Source organism: Oncorhynchus nerka, linkage group LG24 (genome assembly GCF_034236695.1).
Source record: "Oncorhynchus nerka isolate Pitt River linkage group LG24, Oner_Uvic_2.0, whole genome shotgun sequence".
Lineage (NCBI taxonomy): Eukaryota > Metazoa > Chordata > Actinopteri > Salmoniformes > Salmonidae > Oncorhynchus > Oncorhynchus nerka.
The window spans coordinates 59,759,241-59,774,301 of record NC_088419.1 but is presented as its reverse complement, the minus strand read 5'-3'; the positions used below and the strand labels follow the sequence as shown (position 1 = coordinate 59,774,301).

General features: G+C 48.5%; 1 protein-coding gene across 3 annotated transcripts in view; it reads left to right on the top strand.

Annotated features, from left to right (window-relative positions):
* LOC115108321 (single-stranded DNA-binding protein 3) overlaps positions 1-15,061 on the top strand; it is a 106,260-nt gene that overhangs the window by 87,944 nt on the left and 3,255 nt on the right. For 2 of the 3 annotated variants that reach the window (XM_029632510.2, XM_029632513.2), the window contains 12 exons: positions 9,079-9,162; positions 10,742-10,801; positions 10,894-10,960; positions 11,052-11,119; positions 11,748-11,812; positions 12,029-12,071; positions 12,190-12,225; positions 12,346-12,400; positions 13,404-13,474; positions 13,588-13,666; positions 14,200-14,228; positions 14,462-14,563. In XM_029632510.2, the coding sequence (XP_029488370.1) occupies positions 9,079-9,162; positions 10,742-10,801; positions 10,894-10,960; positions 11,052-11,119; positions 11,748-11,812; positions 12,029-12,071; positions 12,190-12,225; positions 12,346-12,400; positions 13,404-13,474; positions 13,588-13,666; positions 14,200-14,228; positions 14,462-14,563 (759 nt within the window). Of the gene's footprint in view, positions 1-9,078; positions 9,163-10,741; positions 10,802-10,893; positions 10,961-11,051; positions 11,120-11,747; positions 11,813-12,028; positions 12,072-12,189; positions 12,226-12,345; positions 12,401-13,403; positions 13,475-13,587; positions 13,667-14,199; positions 14,229-14,461; positions 14,564-14,919; positions 15,048-15,061 lie in introns of those variants that run through there. The other variant, XM_029632512.2, reaches the window with a different exon arrangement.

Below are 15,061 nucleotides of genomic sequence, written 5' to 3'. Positions count from 1 at the left end.
TCTGTCTTGCTCTCGCTCTGTCTTGCTCTGTCTCGCTCTCGCTCTGTCTCGCTCTCGCTCTGTCTCGCTCTCGCTCTGTCTCGCTCTCGCTCTGTCTCGCTCTCTTTCTCTCTCTTTCTCTCTCTTTCTCTCTCTCTTTCTCTCTCTCTCTCTCTCTCTCTCTCTCCTCTCTCTCTCTCTCTGTCTCGCTCTCTCTATCTCTCGCTGTCTCGCTCTGTCTCTGTCTCTGTCTCTCTCTCGCTCTCGCTCTGTCTCTCTCGCTCTCACTCTTTCTCTCTCTCTCTCTCTCTCTCTCTCTGTCTCGCTCTCTCTCTCTGTCTCTCGCTCTCTGTCTCGCTCTCACTCTTGCTCTCTCTCTCTCTCTCCCATATGTCCTTGTGTCCACTCCCTCCATCAGTCTGTGTGGCCAGAGAGGTTGGGATGGGAGGGAGATGTGTCTCTGGGTTGTGTTGCTCCTCTAATCCCTCCTGTCATCACTGCTCTCTGATGACTGTCTGGGAGGCTAGGGAGATCACCTGATGATGGGGGCACAAACCCTATCTGACTGTGCATACGCACGCGGACACACACACACACACACCCTAGCTAAAAAATATCCTGAAAATAACACTTGTAAATGTCATGAAGCATTTCGGTGTGGGGGGGGTTCTCGGTGTGGGGGGTTCTATAGGGAGGGGTGTGTGTGCTGGGGTCGTAGGCAATGTTAATGATGTATGTGGAGTGATCAGAGCAGGGAGCTGCTATCTGATGGTGTTGCGTGAGTGACATTGCTTTCCATAAATAGTCTGCTGCGTGCATTGGAGGGAGAGAGGGACAGAGAGAGAAGGGGGGCAGAGAGAGAGAGAGACAGGGAGGGAGGGAGGGAGAAGGGGGCAGAGAGGGAGGGACAGAGAGAAGGGGGGCAGAGAGGGAGGGACAGAGAGAGAAGGGGGGCAGAGAGAGAGAGACAGACAGGGAGGGAGGGAGGGACAGAGAGAGAGAAGGGGGGCAGAGGGAGGGGGAGGGAGGGAGGGAGGGAGAAGGGGGCAGAGAGGGAGGGACAGAGAGAGAAGGGGGCAGAGAGAGAGAGACAGACAGGGAGGGAGGGAGGGACAGAGAGAGAAGGGGGGCAGAGAGAGAGACAGACAGGGAGGGAGGGAGGGACAGAGAGAGAAGGGGGCAGAGAGAGAGAGAGACAGACAGGGAGGGAGGGAGGGACAGAGAGAGAAGGGGGTAGAGAGAGAGACAGGCAGGGAGGGAGGGACAGAGAGAGAAGGGTGGGCATCGAGAGAGACAGACAGACAGACAGGGAGGGAGGGAGGGAGAGAGAGAAGGGGGGGGTAGAGGGAGGGAGGGAGGGAGGGACAGCGAGAGAAGGGGGGCAGAGAGAGAGACAGGGAGAGAGGAGGCTGAGATGGAGGGAGGGAGAGAGGGAGGGAGGGAGGGACAGGGAGAGAGGGACAGAGAGAGAAGGTGGGGCAGAGAGAGAGAGAGAGACAGACAGGGAGGGGGAGAGGGACAGAAAGAGACAGCCAGGGAGGGAGAGAGAGACAGACAGGGAGGGGGAGAGAGAGACAGACGGGGAGGGAGGAGGCTGGGATGGAGAGAGAGACAGGGAGAGAGGAGGCTGGGATGGAGAGAGAGACGGAGAGAGGAGGCTGGGATGGAGAGAGATAAGAGGAGGGGGAGAGGAGGCTGGGATGGAGAGAGAGAGACAGGGAGAGAGAGGAGGCTGGGATGGAGAGAGAGACAGGGAGAGAGGAGGCTGGGATGGAGAGAGAGACAGGGAGAGAGGAGGCTGGGATGGAGAGAGATAAGAGGAGGGGAGAGGAGGCTGGGATGGAGAGAGAGAGACAGGGAGAGAGAGGAGGCTGGGATGGAGAGAGAGACAGGGAGAGAGGAGGCTGGGATGGAGAGAGATAAGAGGAGGGGGAGAGGAGGCTGGGATGGAGAGAGAGACAGGGAGAGAGAGGAGGTTGGGATGGAGAGAGAGACAGGGAGAGAGGAGGCTGGGATGGAGAGAGATAAGAGGAGGGGGAGAGGAGGCTGGGATGGAGAGAGAGACAGGGAGAGAGGAGGCTGGGATGGAGAGAGATAAGAGGAGGGGGAGAGGAGGCTGGGATGGAGAGAGAGACAGGGAGAGAGAGGAGGCTGGGATGGAGAGAGAGACAGGGAGAGAGAGGAGGCTGGGATGGAGAGAGAGACAGGGAGAGAGGAGGCTGGGATGGAGAGAGATAAGAGGAGGGGGAGAGGAGGCTGGGATGGAGAGAGATAAGAGGAGGGGAGAGGAGGCTGGGATGGAGAGAGATAAGAGGAGGGGGAGAGGAGGCTGGGATGGAGAGAGAGACGGAGAGAGAGGAGGCTGGGATGGAGAGAGAGACAGGGAGAGAGGAGGCTGGGATGGAGAGAGATAAGAGGAGGGGGAGAGGAGGCTGGGATGGAGAGAGAGAGACAGGGAGAGAGAGGAGGCTGGGATGGAGAGAGAGACAGGGAGAGAGGAGGCTGGGATGGAGAGAGATAAGAGGAGGGGGAGAGGAGGCTGGGATGGAGAGAGAGACAGGGAGAGAGAGGAGGTTGGGATGGAGAGAGAGACAGGGAGAGAGGAGGCTGGGATGGAGAGAGATAAGAGGAGGGGGAGAGGAGGCTGGGATGGAGAGAGAGACAGGGAGAGAGAGGAGGCTGGGATGGAGAGAGAGACAGGGAGAGAGAGGAGGCTGGGATGGAGAGAGAGACAGGGAGAGAGGAGGCTGGGATGGAGAGAGAGACAGGGAGAGAGGAGGCTGGGATGGAGAGAGATAAGAGGAGGGGGAGAGGAGGCTGGGATGGAGAGAGATAAGAGGAGGGGGAGAGGAGGCTGGGATGGAGAGAGATAAGAGGAGGGGGAGAGGAGGCTGGGATGGAGAGAGAGACGGAGAGAGAGGAGGCTGGGATGGAGAGAGAGACAGGGAGAGAGGAGGCTGGGATGGAGAGAGATAAGAGGAGGGGGAGAGGAGGCTGGGATGGAGAGAGATATGAGGAGGGGGAGAGGAAGTCTTGCTCCAGTGTTCTCCACTGCAGTAATTCCCTCCCTGCTCAGCGGCCAGTCAGGCAAGAGAGAGAGGAGGGAAGGAGTGTGAAACGAGAGCCTGCAACACACACACACACACACACACGCTGCTCCCTCCAGAGCTTCATATGTGTGCTATCAAATTCCCCCAGCAAGTGGACACTGAGGCCGGAACAATGCTGTGGATCAGTGTGTAGTAGTATAGTATGGAGCAACGATGACACCAGTTATTCCCTTGGCATCGTTTTACACTGGTGTACTGTAGAGAGAGAGAGACACACACACACACACACACACACACACACACACACACACACACACACACACACACAGCTCTCTGACAGACTGCCCCTCCCAGTCATGTAGTCTAATGTTGTTGTTGCCTATGCACAGTAAGATCTTGCTAATCATGTGTTACTTCTGTTTGTACTACTATATTTATTATCCAAGCTTAGACTTCTGTAGAGGAGTTGTGGTGTGTTCTGAAAGCTCCCAGTGAAAAATGATAAACACTTCACTGTTATGGGACAAGTGCTGTCTTCTTTCTACTAATGACCTTCCTCCCTCCTTCATGTGCCTGCTTACCTCTCTCTTTTGCTTTCTTGCTCTCGCTCTCTCTTTCTCTCTCTTTCTCTCTCTTTCTCTCTCTTTCTCTCTCTTTCTCTCTCTCTTTTTCTCTCTTTCTCTCTTTCTCTTTCTCTTTCTCTCTTTCTCTTTCTCTTTCTCTCTCTCTCTCTCTCTCTCTCTCTCTCTCTCTCTCTCTCTCTCTCTCTCTCTCTCTCTCTCTCTCTCTCACACACACACACAAACTCCTGTCTGCCCCCTCTTTCCTCTGCTAACCTCTCCTTTTTGCAGGATTCAACTACCTTCCTCTATTTTTTTCACCATTCCTCAATCTTCCACATCCTGCTTCTCTCTTTCTCTCTCCTCATGTCTCCTGACCTGTCTGTCTCTTTCTGTTTGGGAAGGAAGTACATGAAAAAGTATTCAAAAGTAGTGCATAAATCAGAGCGTTTCAGAAGGTGCTTGCTAGGGTGTACAGTACAGCATACAGTATGATTGTGTATGTGGGTGTACAGTACAGCATACAGTATGATTATGGGTGTACAGTACAGCATATAGTATGATTGTGTGTGTGTGTACAGTACAGTACAGCATACAGTATGATTGTGTATGTGGGTGTACAGTACAGCATACAGTATGATTGTGTATGTGGGTGTACAGTACAGCATACAGTATGATTATGGGTGTACAGTACAGCATACAGTATGATTGTGTGTGTGTGGGTGTACAGTACAGCATACAGTATGATTATGTGTGTGTGGGTGTACAGTACAGCATACAGTATGATTGTGCATGGCTGTGTGTGTGTGTGTGTGTACAGTACTGCATACAGTATGATTGTGCATGGCTGTGTGTGTGTGTGTGTACAGTACTGCATACAGTATGATTGTGCATGGCTGTGTGTGTGTGTACAGTACTGCATACAGTATGATTGTGCATGGCTGTGTGTGTGTGTGTACAGTACAGCATACAGTATGATTGTGCATGGCTGTGTGTGTGTGTGTGTACAGTACTGCATACAGTATGATTGTGCATGGCTGTGTGTGTGTGTGTGTGTACAGTACTGCATACAGTATGATTGTGCATGGCTGTGTGTGTGTGTGTACAGTACTGCATACAGTATGATTGTGCATGGCTGTGTGTGTACAGTAGTAGCAGGCAGTGTGTTTTCTAGCATCCGTCCCAGATGCAGAAGAGAGGGGTAATTAACTGCCGTGGTAGCAGCAGCCCAGAGAGCGAAGGCTGGGCGGGGGGGGTAGAGGGGGGGGGTAGAGGGGGCCCCCGCAGCTTCAAGACTCCCCTAATCTGTACCTTACAGGCCAAGACTCAGATCAGGCTCCTGCAGGAGAGGAGAGAGAGAAGTGTGGAAGGAGGACCACAAAGCCTGCATGTTGGCGTCTGGCCCGGATCTGCGATTCTCCCTGGTATAGCAGGGGTCAGCCCGCTTAATAATCCTCACGCCAAAACTCCACTGCAGCAGCCCCTCTGGGAAGGGCAGGCCCAACTCACACTAGGAGAGGACGAGGAGAACCTGCCGGCTCACACTAACAGCATGTTGGCCCAGTGGGGATAGAAGAAAACAATGTCAATCCATTGGTATTACAAACACTGAAGAGGAGTAAACGGTGGTGATAAATGGAACTGGGATGGTTTCTAATCTATATGTTCTGTTACAGGAATGTCTCTCCATAGTCGCTAACTGTCATTGAAGTTGGAGCACAATTGAACATGTCGTAATTCTGTAGCCTGGGTGTAAACTCTAAATCAAGACTGAGTTTGAGGTCAGTTGAATGTGTCGTAATTCTGTAGCCTGGGTGTAAACTCTAAATCAAGACTGAGTTTGAGGTCAGTTGAATGTGTCGTAATTCTGTAGCCTGGGTGTAAACTCTAAATCAAGACTGAGTTTGAGGTCAGTTGAATGTGTCGTAATTCTGTAGCCTGAGGTGTAAACTCTAAATCAAGACTGAGTTTGAGGTCAGTTGAATGTGTCGTAATTCTGTAGCCTGGGTGTAAACTCTAAATCAAGACTGAGTTTGAGGTCAGTTGAATGTGTCGTAATTCTGTAGCCTGGGTGTAAACTCTAAATCAAGACTGAGTTTGAGGTCAGTTGAATGTGTCGTAATTCTGTAGCCTGGGTGTAAACTCTAAATCAAGACTGAGTTTGAGGTCAGTTGAATGTGTCGTAATTCTGTAGCCTGGGTGTAAACTCTAAATCAAGACTGAGTTTGAGGTCAGTTGAATGTGTCGTAATTCTGTAGCCTGGGTGTAAACTCTAAATCAAGACTGAGTTTGAGGTCAGTTGAATGTGTCGTAATTCTGTAGCCTGGGTGTAAACTCTAAATCAAGACTGAGTTTGAGGTCAGTTGAATGTGTCGTAATTCTGTAGCCTGGGTGTAAACTCTAAATCAAGACTGAGTTTGAGGTCAGTTGAATGTGTCGTAATTCTGTAGCCTGGGTGTAAACTCTAAATCAAGACTGAGTTTGAGGTCAGTTGAATGTGTCGTAATTCTGTAGCCTGGGTGTAAACTCTAAATCAAGTCTGAGTTTGAGGTCAGTTGAATGTGTCGTAATTCTGTAGCCTGGGTGTAAACTCTAAATCAAGACTGAGTTTGAGGTCAGTTGAATGTGTCTGAGTCGAGGTACCGATAGGTAGACTTGTCTAGCTTAGGTATAGTAGCTACTCCCTTGTTGAGAATCAGGTGCTGAACTCTGTCGAGTTGGACGACCCATTGTGTTTGGAGATGGCTTGGTCTCTATGGTAGGTTACACTGGATCCTAGAGGTAAAAGTTTGAAAATACTTCATGGAAGAAGAAGTGATGAGTGAATGGGACCACTGGAGAAGGAATGTTGGCATTCCTGGGCCAACCCTTCTCTCTCTCTCTCTCTCTCTCTATCTCTCTCTATCTATCTACCTATCTATCTATCTATCTACCACCCCCAACCACTCTGTTGTTCACTTTATCAACGGTCTGTCGGTAGCCTAGTCTGGAAGTAGCATATCGACTGACATTCCTGACCGCTGAGGCAGGAATCATAGATACACGGCAGTGACTCACAGAAACATGCTAAACGACTGTCAGCGCACTGTTCTCCAGTCTCCCGGGGGGGGGGCACTCGGGGCAGTCTCTCCCCACCGAGCTGACATGTTGCCATGAGCCTGTAGAGCTGCCTCTGTCCGCTGGAATGTAAGAAAGGAATGACAATGAGTGTGTATTGTGCTGTTGTTCATCCAGGCTTTGTTTGTTGTGTTTCAGTTTGGCTTTGTGCTCTGCCTGCCTCTCTCAGTAGTTCCACACTGCCCTCGTGTGGTGGTGGGCGGTACTGTAGATACGGTACATACATACACATGACTGGCTCAGTATAGCCATCCGTTCTGTGTTCAGTGTTACTACCCCTTCAGGGATAGCAGCAGCAGAGGTGTTGTGTTCTTCCTAATGCAGATCTGAGGAGGGGGAGTCTGGGAGTCCGTCGGGGGGGGGGGTTGTTGATGGGTTTGTGGTACGCTGCCAAGCTGTTATCTCCTTAGCTGGGTTGAAAATGATATAATTAATTGCTTCATTTACCCCCCCTCTCTCTCTCTTACACACAGACTCTTACAAACACAGACACCCACACGCAGTCCAGCCACGTTGTTTGTCAGGCGCGGATTGGTCTCGTCCCTTTCTGTCTCTGCAGGCACACATCGAAGGGACCGCAAACCTCATGAATGCCATATGCTTCCAAATTCAGTCCTGATAGCATGGAGACTGAGGGAGTCCAGAGTAGCGAGTGGAGCTCCGTTATAAGGTATTATAGAGGTCCAGATCGAGAGAGGAGGAGCAGGGGCTGCAGGTTACAGCAGCTGGGCTAGTGTTGCCTGGCTCTGCAGGGGTGGCTTGTTAGACACACTGCTACGACAGACTCCCCAACAGTAATAACTCTGGGGTCTGACGGAAGGACGGCAGCACTAGCCCTCCATGCCAACGTGCTGAGGCCAGATAGCGCAGCTGGTGTTAGCCACAACCCAGAACGATCTCAGGACCCACCTCAGTCATTTCTAGAACACTTGCAGTATGTCAGAGCTACCACTCTCTACAGATGCAGTCACATTTGTTACCATTTAAAAATGTAATATTGGTCTCCACTCAATATTGATAAGAATTGGGAATGAAAGCACAAGGCCACTATGGTAAGTGGGTTTTATATACAAAACACATACTTGTGAGGACTTCATGTGAAACGCTCTATTGGGCAACAATTTATGTGGATTCAATACACCCCGCTGCAAACACTTCATCTCAAGAGCTCCTCATAGATCCACAGCTATGTGCCTTTATCAACATGGCTCTCACATGGAGAACCTGCACGTGAGGTGGCTGAGGAGGACAATGGCTGACTGCCTACCCTATTTACCCTGTACACCTCTCAACCACCCAGGTTTGACTTGCTGCTTGACTTCTCGGGCTGAAGCGTTTCTGTAATGAATCTTTTATAAAATACTAGTTGAATGCATCGGAGTCTAGGTTTTTATTCCTTTGTTTATTGTGCTCAAGCAGTGGGTTTTCACTGCTCTCCTCTTGTCAGCTCACCACCATCTCCCTGGTGCCAGAGCTTCTCATGGTGGGTGAGAATGAGAAGATGCTGCTGGTATCTGTGCAGCTGCTGCTGCTTGGTCTGTTGGAACTGAAGAGAGATCTACCGAGGTTTCATCAGACAGGTCGGCTCTTCCTAGTGAGATGACGTTGAATAGTAGAATTGTCTCCTGGCCAGGTGCAAAGACCTGCAAACGTGCTGCCGTGGAAAGATGTTCAGGGGAAATGGGGACGTATGGGCTTGGTACTCATACAGGTGTGTGTCTGGTATTGCTGATTTTGAAAGGGCAGGATTACCAGTCTGCAACATTACTGAAGGCTTCAAGGGTGTGTGTGTGTGTGTGTGTCATGGTTGAGTGCTTCAGGTCTCATGGAGGTTCACAGACTGGTTGATAACACTGTGGACGTGTGTGGTCTCCTCTCTGTACCCTGTATGACTCTGGGTTTACATATGGCTTGTTAAAAGTTGGAACCGGTCCTGTTTTGAACGTGGTTGCTTAGCAGGTTATCTGAGGTTAGTTGTCAGTTGTTCCATATGTCATATGTTTACATAGTTCCTGAATATGATCAGCTCTTTTTTCATCTCTCAGCCATCTTTTTTTTTTTACACTGAGAGAGATGTTCTGTTGGTTAGAAATGAAGTTTAAGAGATTCCTTGTGTTAATTATATTTCATTGGACATATTATTCAACACAAATATGTATGATCCATTTAAATAACTATATTGGAGATCCATAGATTCATCTGTGTTGTGGTAGTGGTCTACGGTATAGACATTATGAACAGTTCGCCATAGTGGTGTATTGTACTGCTGCTGCTGTTATTGTGAGGTAGACAGAGCAGCTACAGCCAGGTTCTGTCCATGGTCCTCCAAGCATCACTGTATCCCTCATCTCCCTCTCTCTTCTCTCTTAAAGGGACCTCCTGGCTCCCAGCCGTCACCCCACGCACAGCCACCCCCACACAACCCCAACAACCCCATGATGGGACCTCACGGCCAGGTAAGACACACTCACACACACCCTGGTCTCTCACACACACTCTGCCCCCTCTCCCTCGCCTTTTGCTGCACAGGCAGGGACAAACCTTTTTTTTCGCACCACGTCGATGCAGATACGCCTGGAAGGGATTTTCTTAGCAGGTTAGAAGAGCATTTTCGCTAACCCGAACCCCTTTCCTAACCTAATTCTCCTAACCTGCCACATTCTCCCTACCTGCTGCATAATTTCTCCTAACCTGCTATGAAAAAGTAACTTGTGGTGTGAAAAGAGTGTTTTTTCACACAGGCAGGCAGTCCCTCTTCCACTTTCTCACTCAATCACTATCTCCCTCTGCCTATCCACTCACACAGAGAGGCCTCTGTTCTCTTCCTCCCTCTCTTTCTCTTCTACACCCACGCACTCCTTATCTGTCTCTCTCTCTTCGTCTCACTCACTCATTCACTCACTCACCCACACCCCCTCTCCACCTACCCCCACTCCTAACCTGACTCCCACCCCCACAACCTATGTCTATACAAACTGCCCTGCTACATAGTTGTGGACAGACAGACAGTGGCCATAATGCTGTAGATAGGATAAATAATTCAGCTGTGTTGGCCCAGCTGTAGGAAGGAGAGGAGGGGAGGAGCAGGCCAACTCTCTCCTCTTCCTAAGCCCAGCACTCACTATCCCATCTCCCATCAATATCCCATTAATATTGCAGCAGTGCCTGACACTGTGGAGCGCTCGTACACAAACTCACCACAACTTGGCTAAGACAAAGGCAGAGGGAGAGAGATTGAGATTGGGGGGGAGAGACAGGGAGGGACCTGAGAGGGGGTGGAGGGGAAACAGCAGTCTTTCCCTTCAGGGCCTGGTCATTATATAAGCTGTCCTCCAGCTGGCCTCGTTTCCCCTCGCCCAACTAGTAGCTTGCGTTTAATTGGCTCTGAAAGCCTGTTTCTTTGTTGTCATGGTGTCATGTTTCGCCTGCCTGTACGCGTTTCTTATAGCGTGATAATGTGTTTGTAATGATTGACTGTCAATCACACTGGTTAGTTGCAGCTTGATGATTATATTATATTTAAGTTTGTTGTCCCTTGATGGATTAAATTATTTTCCGAATGTTATTGTTTCGTTAGATACGTTGAGCTATTTTCTGTGGTTGCAACACACTGTAGAAATGTTTCTTGTAGCTCTCTCTGGTACGATGGTCAGTACAGTGTGTGGATGCATATGGAAAAACAGATGTAGGTGTGTGTATTCTTCACTACCCTCCTGCACACCCTCCCAGCCACATCCACCACCCATCTGTACCCTCATCCGCTACTGTTCCCTCATTCAACATGCTGCGTCACCCACAACCATGTTCACCCTCAGCTATATATCTGTCTCTCTGTCTCTGTATGTTCTATTTGTTTTCAGTATCCGAGGACTGGTCTTCAGAACCCTGACACAACCTTTGCCTTGTGTAGAATGACAACAAAGCACCTTCAAACTTGGAGCTTTTTCTCCAGCACAATTGCTCCCCCTGCTGACAGCTGCAAGTAACACGCATGATGGATAGGACTAACGTTAACATCTATCCTCCTCCCCACAGCCTTTCATGTCCCCACGGTACCCAGGTGGACCTCGTCCCTCACTTCGCATGCCAAATCAGGTAATGTATCTATCTCTGATGTGTACATTTTTAGGGAGTTGAATGCTCTGTGCTAATGTTTCTCTCTCTCTCTCTCTCCCTTCTTCCTTCAGCCACCTGTGGGAGTCCCAGGGTCACAACCACTCCTTCCAAACAGTCTGGATCCCACCAGACCACAGGGTATAACTTAAGGATATGTGCTTGTAGAATGTATTTGGTCTGAAATTGTCCCATGCTGACAACGTTCTCTCAATCGTTCCTCCTCCTCCAGGACATCCAAACATGGGCGGCCCGATGCGGATGAACCCCCCCAGAGGGATGGGCGGCATGGGCCCACAGGTACAGCCAGGCACCATCCCTCTCCCCTAAAGTCTGCTGCTCCACACCTCTGTCCATGAACCCCATGTCCCTTTACAGCACAACACACTGAACACACAAGGTTTTATTCATCTCTACTTTATCCCATAAATTTAGTCTCAACCTTTTTCTATCGGTCTCAAAGCAAGCCTGACATAATACTTCTCAAGTACCACTCTCTCCTCGTTGAGTTTTTAATTCCGCTGTCTAGTTTCCAATCACCAAGTCAGTCAGTTTGAGCATCGTGGCCCTCTGTGCCCTGCTGCCCTTCTCCCCGCCTCCCTTACTGTGTGACTTTGGCAGTCAACAATTCAGCAGCTGGTGCGGCATCTGCTCGACAAGTGTAATCGTCTGCTGAACAAAACTCTACCTCTGAGTGGAGCTGCTCTGTGTCCTGCCCCACGCTGCCATCCTGCCAAGCCCCCACTGTGCAGCCATCACATCACAACTTAGACACACACAAGTCCGCCCCTGTTATCGTTATACACATACATTACTAATCAGGATCGAGTCATTAAAATCGCCTGGCTCAAACAGAACAAATGAGTGTGTGATCCCTGGAATGTATTGTCCTCGGTAGTATGAAAGGTGTGTTCCTCTCTCTGTGTAGAACTATGGTGGTGGAATGAGGCCTCCTCCCAACTCCATGGGGCCAGGAATGCCAGGGATGAACATGTGAGTACAGTCATTCTCCAAAGGCATTTCATCACCTCCGTTTACTTACTATGATGTTTTATTTTGTCCAAATATCTGAATTGCTAATACAATTTCTATTAATAGCACTGATGGGATGTAAGAATATTTGACAAGTAACAATCTGAGGGAATACAAGCTCTCTGTTCTGCAGTGAGCCTCTCTCACACAGCCTCTTCTCCCCTCTGTCTGTGTCAGGGGTCCTGGAGGTCGAGGTTGGCCCAATCCCAACGCAAACTCAGTAAGTCCTGCTCACTCACCTTCTCAATCACTCTAATGCCTTATTGGTTTTAGAGCCATTTCTTTGTTGTGAAAGTCACAAGTTTACTGATTGTGTCCCCTTTCTGTTCTCTCCATAGATAGCCTATTCCTCCTCATCTCCTGGAAACTATGTGGTAAGTCTCAAGCCTAAACAATGACTAGTATTGTTGGCCATAGCTGACATCTGACTGCTACTTTATATGTCCAGATGTTTTGGGAATATCATTCCTCTAAATCTCTCGTCTTTCTCCCAGGGTCCTCCAGGGGGCGGAGGCCCACCAGGAACTCCCATCATGCCTAGCCCAGGAGGTTCGTCCTACTTACTTGTCTCCATGTGCCTCCTCACTCATCCCACTCTAATTCAACTCCCAGTGCTCATTTACTTTGTGGGCACAGCCACACTGACATATTGAGTGATTTGTATGTTAAACAAGCGTAGCTATTTATGTGTCGTCTATACTGGACCTGTGTAAATTAGCAGGGTATTGAGCTGTGATCATCTGACTGTGATCAGTCTGATGTTCCTGTTGAGGACAGCACAGACAGAACAAACTGCTCTGGTCTAACATCCTGTGGATGTGCAGTTTTTGTTCGGGTGTGGAGCGGTTTCTTTTTGTGTCCACTATTCATTATTTATATACATACTTCTATTGTGATGCGTTGCCTGGGCAACCTGTGCACAGTGCTCCTTACACGTAGAGCTGGAACACAGTTTTCCACTGCAGTCGCCAAGGCCCCCCCCCGCACTCCACCACACCCTCGGTCACGACTGCACAACCTGCTGCACAACCTGCTGCACAACCTACACCCAGGGCCACAAACAGGCATCAAACCCCACACTCTCTTTCTTTTTCTCCCCTTCTCTTGCTCCCTCTTTTTCCCCTCTCTCTTTCACCCGTTCTCTCTTATCTATCACTTAGTTTGTAATATACATGGATCTCCTACTCTCACCACACTGCAATGTCAGCTCAAGGTCACCTCTATCATCATATTCTATTCAGGATGGAGACACAAGGAGAGCAACATGATGTGCTGATCCTGTTTACTTCCCACTGGCTCTGTAGTCATCAGGATTTAACCCCAAGTTCATGGAAACATGAGATATGACAATTGTGCGACATTAGGCTTTTCCAATCCATGTGGCTTGATGAATTATAACCTGCATGTGTCTGTATGGAGCATTGTCACATTTGGTGGTTTTGTAAGTTTAATCTCAAAGCTGTCCATGCATGTGGCTGAAGGAAATACAGGACAGCACTGTGTAGTTGTGCTCAGTTACTGTAGCCTGGACTAACTGTTTCCATCTCACCAGACTCCACAAATTCCAGTGAAAACATCTACACAATGATGAATCCTATTGGCCCTGGTGGTAACAGACCTAATGTAAGCGGGCTCTTTGTTTTTCACGGGTTTCCTGTTTTCAAATCGGTAGAGGTGATCATTATACAATTTAATATGATAATGACAACGTTCAGTAAGTTGTAACTTTTTTACAGTTCCCGATGGGGCCGGGCCCTGATGGCCCAATGGGTGGAATGGGAAGCATGGAGCCCCACCATATGAATGGATCACTAGGTGAGTTTTAACAGCAGCGATCAGCTGATCAATCATTTAGAATATTATTCTCTGTCAGCATGTACAACTTTTGTCTGGAATTTGTTTAACCATTGTGATGAACAGGACAATTTACATTTCTGAAAATTGCGTGTCAATATTAGGCAGTAATTTAGAACTACCGTAGAAGTTTGATGTGGTCATCTAGTTTAAGTTGTTGAAAATCGGTAGCCGAGTTCTGTGAGAAGTACCACTTTCCTATTGTGACAATGCCCTCTTGTGGATGGTAGAGGGAATGCTCCCTCCATAGTAGTATTGATTGAAGTGGAAGCAGATTATGTGGGCAGCACGCGGGCACATTGATTATGTAGACAGGTGAGACATGATCGATGAAGCCAATGAAGTTGGGTCTCATCTGTATTTGAAACGAATAGCTTAATTAAAGCACATTAGCTGTGTTAAGTGTTGAATGTGATCCCCAGCCAGAGATGTTGATTATAGCTTTACAGTGATGAGCTTTTCTCTAATGTCAATCTCTCTCTCGTTGTTTTCAGGCTCTGGTGACATGGATGGGTTGCCAAAGGTAAGCCTCTATAAAAGACTCCATATTAGATAGACTTACATTCATTTCAACACACACCCATCAGGTGAAGGTTATCCAAAGAACTTATAATACTGATGATTTGGTTTGGACCCAAAGCTGCCAGAAATTCAATAATGGCACCTTATGATGACATCCAGTCACGAGAAATGGCTGATGAGAGTGGAAAGACCTGTCTGGTAGATCTTGATTTGTTTCTTTCTTTGTTTGTGTAGAATTCTCCCAACAACATGGCAGGCATGAACAACCCTCCAGGAACTCCGCGGGATGATGGGGAGATGGCAGGCAACTTTTTAAACCCATTCCAAAGTGAAAGTGTGAGTTCTCCACAGTGGTTCTCTTCCCTAACCTGCAACCATCAGGCAGCGTGCTTCTGTGAACAAATTCTCATCTCACTGCTGACTTATTCCTATATCCTAAACACTTTCCCTTCGGTCTTTACTTCACGTTGTCGAAATGAGATTTGTTTTATAATGTCAAAGTAGAACATTCCTAATTACCTGGCTGTCTCATAAAGCAGTCTGCTTGTTATGCTTGTTAACACATTTTCACGTTGACTAAATCGTAATTACATTGAGTGAAGTTGCTTATTGCATGTTGAATTAGCATCATATGAACAGTAATCTAGCATTGGCTCATCTATTTCCCCCCTTCCCTTCTTCTCTCTTTGCAGTATTCACCCAACATGACGATGAGTGTGTGATTTATTTTTTATTTTATCTTTTATTCTATTTTATTTTGTTTCTTTTTTTTATCTCTCCCCCTTACCCTCCCACCCCGCTGCATCTTGCATTGCCCCCCCGTCCCGTCCCGTC